Below are 9,560 nucleotides of genomic sequence, written 5' to 3'. Positions count from 1 at the left end.
TGCAAACGAGATCATCTTGAAAATTAAGAAGTTAAACGGGGCAAAGCCCGCGGGTTACAGCTGGTATAAATATATATTTAATGTAAAAGCAATTTCCCACCGTTCACTTTCCATTCATATTTCAGCCCTATTATTTTCCATAAAAATTATTAAGGTCATATTATAAATCTCAAGTGATAAAAAATCGGTTAAATTGATATATTAATAAAAAAGATCTGTTGGGTCCAGAAAACAAGGCATTCACGTTTCAAGATAATTTATTACTATGTATAGTAAATACAATTTCCATTATTTATTTTACTTCCTCTTCTTCAATTTCTTCTCCAACTTCAACTCCTCCGCCTGCTTCAGAAGATCTATAACAAATTGTACAATGGCATTAGATACTGGGAAAATTAATAGTAGTATTAAAAGGGAACGTATCAAATAAAGAATACACCCCTCATAACCTCGTTAAGAAGAGGCTTAAAGAAATAAAGTGTCAGCCTGGTGATAGGGCGAGATGAGAAATTAACCCTGCTTTGTAATAACACTGTTTAAAACTGATAAATAATTTCAATTTTGAGTTGTTGCCTTGAGATTAAGGGAAAGTAAATAAAAGGAACGTCTTTTAACACGGTAGGGGATATACAAAAAACATGGTAAGTGGTGATCGATTTTGATTGGACATTCCAATCATCCTCAGACCCAATAGACAAATGACAAGAATCTGAATGTCGTCCCTACTTATATCCCATTGGCTACGGGAAGCACCCGCCAATACATTTTAATTGACAAAGAAATTGAATTTAGGCTTTCAAGCTACCTCATCTAGGCATAAGATCAATTACATTCAACCAAAATATTTTCTTTGGCACCTAAAATGGTGAACATTCTTGGAATGCATATAAATCAAGATGACAGTGAATGATAATTTTTCCCTGTGAACTAAATTCCCTTCACTCGAAAAGGAAGTTTTGGAATCAACAATCAACGTCACTGTAGTTCGTCATGTAACAAGTGTTCCTTATTGTTTAAACACATTTAATAAGTATAGTTGGCCCTATTGAAAAAGTTATTTACATACTCGGAAAATAAAGTCAGAAAACATGTTAACGTACAACACGCTTTATGGTAGGCAGACAACTTCAATTTATTGGATTGTACTCAATGTCAATCATATGCTGATTTCAAGAAAGGTGAAAGTTGTTTGAGAATTTGTTTGAATACATCAAAAACTAAAAATATATTAACTTCATCTACAATGTTATAAGGTAGAAAATTAACTTACTTTCGATCTAGTCTGTATTTTGCTTGTTGCAGCCACTTTCCCATCCAGGTCTTCACTACTTCCTCAGTTGCCACTGGGTTTACTCTTTTTACAGCTTCTGTAATCAACCATCCTTTTAAAGAAGTATATAATAACAGAGTCCAAACTCTGATTGAGGGCATTACTACATCTATAATCACCGGTCTGAGCTTGTTTAACTCAGAGAAAATTAACCTTTCATCGGGCGCATCATGGAAGTTACCTCCGGGTCACAACATTTTTCATTATAAAAACCATAGTTTGTGTTTGGCAGGGCTGTTGCCTGCCGTACCTCAAGAACCTCTTTTGCAGGATTGGTTTTTGGCAACTCTTACCCCTTTCCCAGTTGTCAAACAACATTGGGAAGTAGTTTGCGTCACTCAAGGTAGCTTCCGTGTGCGCCCTTTTGTTTAAACGTATCTATTGATATTATAAAATGGATGAAGCAGAACGAATAGCGAGATTGTTGGCTAGTGTTGAAAGGGAGGACAGGGAAGAAGATTTAGTGGAAAGGCCCACTGGCGGGTTTGTTCGGGTACTATTTTTTTAATGAAAAAGATCTTTGACAATATGAGTAGTCCTTCTAACAAATTATTTATTTCATCCGACAATAGGTACTTTATTTCATACACTATTGCAATTTTTTAAAGAGCTTTGAAAAAATAAGTTGTCCTTATAAAAAAGATTTTTCATAAGGACCATGCAGATGTTTTTATGTCATACACTGATGCAATTGTCTAAGAGCTTTGATTAAATGAGTTGTCCTTGTAACAAATCAATATTTTCATTAGACCATACGTGTTTTTATGTAATACACTATTAAAAATTGTATATCATAGTACTGTATATGTACAAAAAGTAAGTCTTTTTAATCCACAACACTTAAGTAGCCTATGTGTATTGTTTAATTAACACTTACTATTTTATAAAGAACTTAAGTAATCATGTAAAAACTCAAAATTTGTTTCTTACAGTTTTATTGCTATTAGATGAGTTTTACCACAGCCACCTCTAATACAAGGCCGCGACGTTCGAACTGGCAACGCCGCAATCACACCCCCTCTGCGTCCGTCTTCACACGCGCTAGGCCATGAACATCAATGAGAGTATTGCTGCTCTGTATCAATGAATGAAAGTATTTAAATACGTAATAACATATTTTAGTAGATTTTAAGGTATTGTAAAATAGACAAAATTGTAATCTAGGTTGTTTATTTAGTGAAAAATTGCAACATACCGCAATATGTCTAAAACTAAAAATATACAAACATAATGTTTTTGGTTGCATTTACCGTATTGTAAGTAAGATGAATGTAGAAATATAGATGAACTTTAAATATTTCCTTTGTTAATTTGATAATCTACACTATTATATAACAATCTCATGGTGTCTGTATATATGTGTATTATTCAACATAGTAAAAACTAATAGACAGACTGTGCTTAAATTTTACAAAATAAAGCTACTATACCAAGAATGGTTATACAGTAGGACTAACTTATTGCCACTTCAATATTTGTAGAGACTTTGGGATTTGTAGAGACTAACATCTAGCCTAACCATTCGTTCAAATAAAATTAATTTTTAATTTTTAATAGGAATATTATGTTTTAGTCTACCTGAGGAAACCATAAGTTAGCGAAAACAAAATTTGAAGTTTTCATTTTGAAGGCATACTGACTAAATAATTTATTTTCTTTGAATAATTAATAAGAAAAACGTTTGCCATTTTGTAAACGATTTCAGAAGCTAGGCCTCCATATGGCTTTCCACAATATTAATAGAATTTTTTTATCACATCAACATTCAGACTGGATTCGGAGACTATGATGCTTTTATTGTTAGATGGTGCAGTAGGTTGCATATTTTTTTACTAGTAGGCCTACTTAACAGAAACACCGGCTTATTTCTTTGAAGTGGCATTTATTTAAGTTATTTTAATCGCTTAACAACAGCATTTATCAATAAGATAGACAAATAAATAAGGAAAAAGTACGGTATTACTACCTAAAACTTGCTTCTCGCGTCTATATTTACACAAATCATTGTCTTATTCTTACATTTTTTTACAAATTTAATCTAAGCTCATATTCGTGAAAAATGTTTCACACAAAAACGAGAATATTTTTAAGATGTCTAATTTGATCGAAGAATATCAGAAAGCAATTGTTGCTTACGCGGTGGATCAAGTAGAATCTTAGAACACTGTATGTATTATTCATTTTTAATCGAGCTATCGTAATTATTCTTGCATCCAGGCACATCACATCTATCTGGCATGCTGTAGTAAGAAGTTTAACGTCATTACTAATGATTAAAGGTAGTAGAAACGCGATTATGTACGTAGAGTACGCGACTCCTCCATTCACTGTAATGGTAAAACGACCGAACGCCAAGACACTGATGCGACGTTGCCGCTTTTCACTCGCCGCGGCCTTGTATTAGAGGTGGCTGTGGTTTTACTCAACTCATGTAGGCTATAGTTTTCGTACTCCCAGAGGTAACTTCCGTGAGCGCCCTTTGGTTTTTGAAAATCAATCCGCCCGACAGAAGGTTAAATGCAAGCTCAATGTACTATGATTGTCAATTAACACTAAAGAAATTGTGATAAAAAACATTTAGCTTCTTACCGTGTCCGATTTTGCAGGCATTTGTTTTAAAAAATGCAATTTTCTTCGTCTTTTCTTTGTTTCTTGCAGTGTTACCGCTGTAAGAGTATTCTACCGCAACCTGGTAGGACATCAACCGTCGAAAACTGAAAAAAATATATATATTATTTGATTGTTTAATTAAGTGGACATAATATGAAGATAACTGTTAAAAAGTTAATGAAAGTATAAGTGCTGTGTTAATTTGTACAATTCACACATTTAATGACAGTCAATTTTTTTACGAACATAACAAGCGAGCATTACGAGCGTGGCAAATGGTCCCTTATGGCATGCAGGCGGATGGTAAGTGGCACATGGGGGTTACAGCCTAAACTTTTGCACTGGCTGTATGTATCTGTTGTTTGACCCGCCCTTACATATGGTTCGCTTGTGTGGTGGCCAAAGATGGAATCAACTATAGCTGTCAAAGCTTTAGCAGGAGTTCAGAGGCTTGCTCTTATTATGATAACTGGGGCAGTAAGCAGCTGTCCTGGAGCGACACTTGACTGTCTTCTTGACATGCTACCTATTGACATTTATATTAAGGTGGTAGCAAGTAAAACAGCCCAACGCCTTAGATGCGAAAACTTATGGATAGCCTCAGGAAACAATAAAGGGCACTCCAAAATTGTTCAGGTGGTACATAATGATGAATTGGACTTACCTTCAGATCACATGTCCAAAAAATACTCCTTTGGAAAGCCTTTCAAAGTACTAATGCCAGATAGTAGGGGTGTGCGATGCATCGAAAATGCATCGAAATTTCGATTCGATTCGATTCGATGCATCGAATCGCGATTCGATTCAGTGGTGGTCAAAAAACGATTCGATTCATGAGGGAGTCAGTATCCATATACGAAAAACGCCTGCAGAAAGTCAACGCAATACCCGCAATACAGGAGCGCGTTGCTGTTGCGTTTCCTTTACGAAGGCGTTCTTATTTAATACATTCTTTGCATTAAATATAGCTTTTAATTGTTTTATATTTTTTCGTTTTGACATTGCAAATGATGAGAGGTTTTGTTTTTTGTCTTGATGTAAGCAGTGTGAAAAATATTTTACTACTGTAAACTTAGCCAAAACAAGATAGGTCACTCCAAAATGATTTAAAAAATAAGTCTGAAAAATTGTTACTTAATACTTAACTAGTAAGATTAATGTTATAGACTGATACATTTGGTATTTTTGTTAGTGGTCTGCCGATCCCAATTTTTGTTCGGGCAAGAGAAAAAAAAGAATAATTTATTTCCAAAGAAACACTCTTATATTATTATATCTATTATTACAGAGGAATTAAAATGTTCAAATGAGAATTAAAGATTAGTAAGTTGGCTCACGAATAAAGACACAACAGAGCAATTGCCGCACTGCCACTAGCCAGAGCTAGTCTATTCGTCTACTGACAAGATTGACAAGACAAAAGCTGTTACACAACACTAACAGTGCAAAGAAAACAAAGTCAAAAGAATAGACTATTTATCCAGACATACTAGTTTAATCATTTATTATTTATTCCATACCTAATTTAAAATATATTTTAGTATTTTACATAATAAATTATAAACAAAATAAATATCTGATATAGTGAACAGATCTGTATCTTGGTTAGATGGGGTTAAAAAAATATATTTCTAAGATCCAATACAATATTTACAACTCACAAATTACAATGAATTAATTTCTTTGAAAATGATCTGTAACAGTTTTGTTTTTGAATAAAGAAATATATTTTTTTGTCTCTACTTCCTTGTTTCATCACTTGCATTTTGTCAGCAATTGAAGCAACTGGGTAGCAACCGGGTGGTATAAGAGGGGAGGGGTAGGGTCTATGACCTTGAATGCACACATCGTTGCCTGGGCTTGGCTGGGGAGAGTGATTCATTTTTTTTTGTTGACATACTACTACCCTTCCTTCAGAGAAAAAGACCCTGCTGTTCCAAAAACATTGAGGGTAGTTTAAAAACATTGACCTGTGTTGCCAAGGGCATTAGAAGTTAGCATTTAACTTTCTTATCTCTTGATTTAATATTATTTTAATCTACTATATATTATTTAAGAGTTACTTTTCGGGTACCTAATTAATTGTGATTTTGTTTGGCTTTATTTTATAGAGTTTTATTTCATTCATTAGCTATCAAAATCAGTTGTTTTAGGATTTTAATCTCTTGCAGTAGGTCTGTACTACTGTATGACATGATATGCATTTTTTACAGTCCTTAATAATTATACCATAAACAATGTTTGTGTGTTATTTACTGTTTTTTAGTTTTATAGTAGGGCCTAAATTAGTTTACACAATATCTTTTCTTCAATGAGTTCTCCACTTGTCATGTTGCTTAGTACACTTTTAGGACTTTTTTAGGTCCTATAAAAAATAATGCCTATGTAAAGCTGTAGGCCTACTAACTGATGCCAATAATAGATAATTCTTTATTTATGATGATGTAACAAATAATGTAAGAGTGAGGTTATTATACTAAGGATGTTAGGAGGCAGGGAATGAATGATACATATTGCATGGTGGAAACATATTATTTTTATTTTCTTCTTGCTTGCAGTCCTGAAGCAGGTCCACAGGATATGTAGGCTAAATTTATTTCTTAATGGTCTTTTTATATTAAGTTCCATTCAAATTTGTTGTAATTTAGCTGACGGTACCTATTTAGTTATTTAAACAGTTATTAAAATGAGAATTAATGTCTTGATAAAAAAAATATTTTCTTCTTTCTTGCAATTGAGCCAATTCCAAGTAAAAATTATGAAATAGGCAAGTAAACCAGCTCACAGGTTATTCTAATCCCTATGATTGAAAATAAATATTTTTTCACCTAAAATTCATATGTTAAGTATGAATAGGCCTAATACCACATCAACAAAAATTTGCATTACACAAATGTGGTAAATTTTAATTATTGTTAATCCACTCAATTGACAATTATGAATAGAAAAATACCGTATTGCTTCGAATCGAGTTGCATCGAATCGAATCGAAAATCTTTTGAATCGAATCGTTGCTTCGAATCAAAAATTTCTTGCTGCTTCGCACACCCCTACCAGATAGTAAGGATTGGTCTGGCGGAAAAGGACCCATACCCACAGGTGACTTAGAATGCTATACTGATGGTTCTAAGATCAAAAATGGGGGCACTGGAGCAGGTGTGCATTGGATGAATGGAGGCACTGGTATTTGTCTTCCAATGGGGACCCAACTGTCTTTCAAGCGGAGGTCACTGCCATTCTAGTTTGTGCTCAAGAACATCTTAACAAAGATATCAGAGACAAAACAATCAATATCTATACTGATAGTCAAGCGACCTTAAAAGCATTAAACTCTTACGAATTCAACTCCAGGTTCGTGTGGGATTGTCTTGCTTCTGTGTCTGAGTTGGGTAGGAGAAATAACTTTACGCTTTGCTGGGTGCCAGGACACTCAGGCATTAAAGGAAATGAAGCTGCAGACAGATTGGCAAATACTGCCTCTGCGACATCATTGTTAGGCCCACAACCCTTCTGTGGCATCTCACGAAACAGTGTATGTTCTGCGATTGCGTCATGGGCCAAGGAAAAGCATCGCAAACGCTGGGTCGATGTTCCCCTTCTTAGGGTCAGCAAGCTTACTCTGTTTAGGCCTTCCAAAAAGGTTGCCTGTGACCTCTTGAGACTAGACAGACGAAGAATTAAATTAATTGTTGAACTGATAACTGGTCATGGAAGATTCAGGAAACATCTACAACGGATGGGCTTATATGATGGTGAACCGATCTGTAGGTACTGTGATAGGTCAGAAGAGACAGCTGATCACTTACTCTTTGATTGTAACGAGCTCTCTGACGCTAGATCGATAACTCTTGGAAATATGGCTAGAGGTAGATATCTTCCTGAGGATGAACTAATTGGGAAGCTACAGGCATTCATTGGGCGCCTCAACTTGTAGGTCAACAAGAAAGCAATTAAGTATCTGGGGTGCGCAATAATTCGATTTCGGATGAAGTGCTTTAAGGTCTCGACCTGCCCCTGTCAGATAAGATAAGATAAGACGAACATAACTTAATGTGTTTTCTTTATGCACAATTTTTAAACAAGACAACCCCAAAGTCTGTTAGTGACTAATACAGATGGCGGAAAACCTGAACAGTTGTCTTTATCTTTTTTACTGTACCGGGCTCCTCCATCTGTTCTCATTGGTAGACTGTTTCAAGGCTGATTTTGTAAAGTTTAGCCTTAAAGTTTAAAGGGCAGGCATATTAGCATTCCCAAAAATATAAGATTTAGTGTCTTTTTATCATAACCCCTCCGCAGAGCACTGTATGGATATAACCTTTAACTATTTAGACAACAGTATCAATTAGTCAATCATAACTCACTTTTCAGGAAAATGTAAACATTTTTTAGCGAATTTTCCATGAAGAGAATAGGCTATAAGCGTAGATCTCATGGTAAGACCTGGACCCAGGACCGATTTACTTTTTTGTTTTGAGGTCCCCAGATTCCGAAAACACCATATGTTTAGATTCATACATAGGCCTATATTAATAATTAAAAATACTCCCGCCGCATCAAACCTGCAGACTAAGCAAATTTCCATTTACCCAACTTGATTTCTAATCAAATATTCCCTAAAAATTTTCAGATTTATTTCCTATTTAAATAACATTAATTTTAGTGAGTATCTTAGGTTTGCTGCAACGCGGAAGATATTAAGGTGTGTTTTTTAATTAAAATGTCGATAGCTAAGTATGAAATACAATACGTTGGGCATACAACAACGCTTCAATATACAAAATTATTTCATTTTTAAGCAGCTACAAAATTGTTTTGGAGAAAAATTATGAAATTTTGTGCTTTTAGGGTCAAAAATTACTCCCCATATACCCCTGTTCCCATAGTCCGATTATGCTGGTTCGCGAACTTGTTTGAATAAACAAATGTTTACACGTTTAAACCAAATTTAATCAAAATCGCATCATTTTTGCTTGAGTTATCGCGCCAACGGACACAAATATGTTAACACTGTGACACGAGAATTTTATATATTAGACATGATTTGAACAGATGGCGTTTTTGGCCTCTGGGGACCACAAAACAAAAAAGTAAATCAGTCCAGGGTCTAAGGTCTTACCATGAGACATACGGTAATAGTTTCTTCTCCATGGGAAATTCTCTAAAAGGCACTTGGAGCTATTTTTACTTTATTTGTAAATAAATGGATTTTTTTTAAGACAAAATGAAGTCTAATTTAAACATAGCTTTAAGCTTAGGTTTCGACTAGTTAAGGTTTGTAATTAAACATCGAGCATGTGACCTAGACAGTTCTATTTCTGCACAGAAACGTCAAAGTCAGACAGTGAAAATCCTGACCAGGAAGTGTGTCAGACCTTGTTACGATCCCTTTTAAGCATCAATATGTTTTATGGTCAGCCTATTATTTCAGATTTTAAGGGTTTGTACAATATTGATATAAAAACATCCTGAAAAAGACCCAAAGGCTACAGCTTTGAGTTTACTTTGTGATACCTAGGGTCAACCGGGGCTAATATGAACAAAAAAAGTAAACTTTTGACATTAACTCAAAAATGGTAAATGACAGAAGAAAAGAAAAAATAGTAGTGTATACAGCTCT

General features: G+C 34.6%; 1 protein-coding gene across 1 annotated transcript; it reads right to left on the bottom strand.

The window, feature by feature from the left end:
- Window positions 1–231: 231 nt before the first annotated feature.
- LOC129003609 (uncharacterized) lies at window positions 232–7,459 on the bottom strand. The gene is made up of 4 exons (XM_054431906.1): window positions 7,278–7,459; window positions 3,920–4,044; window positions 1,271–1,367; window positions 232–356 (listed from the first exon to the last, which is right to left on the bottom strand). Exons 1-4 carry the CDS (start codon window positions 7,457–7,459, stop codon window positions 293–295), a joined length of 468 nt encoding a protein of 155 aa, XP_054287881.1. The 3' UTR covers window positions 232–292.
- Between the last annotated feature and the right edge of the window lie 2,101 nt (window positions 7,460–9,560).

This window comes from Macrosteles quadrilineatus, unplaced genomic scaffold, assembly GCF_028750875.1.
Source record: "Macrosteles quadrilineatus isolate MER2022 unplaced genomic scaffold, UCM_ALF_1.0 Scaffold_9__3_contigs__length_116548681, whole genome shotgun sequence".
NCBI lineage: Eukaryota > Metazoa > Arthropoda > Insecta > Hemiptera > Cicadellidae > Macrosteles > Macrosteles quadrilineatus.
The sequence above is the reverse complement of the archived record's forward strand: the minus strand, read 5'-3'. Positions and strand labels throughout refer to the sequence as shown.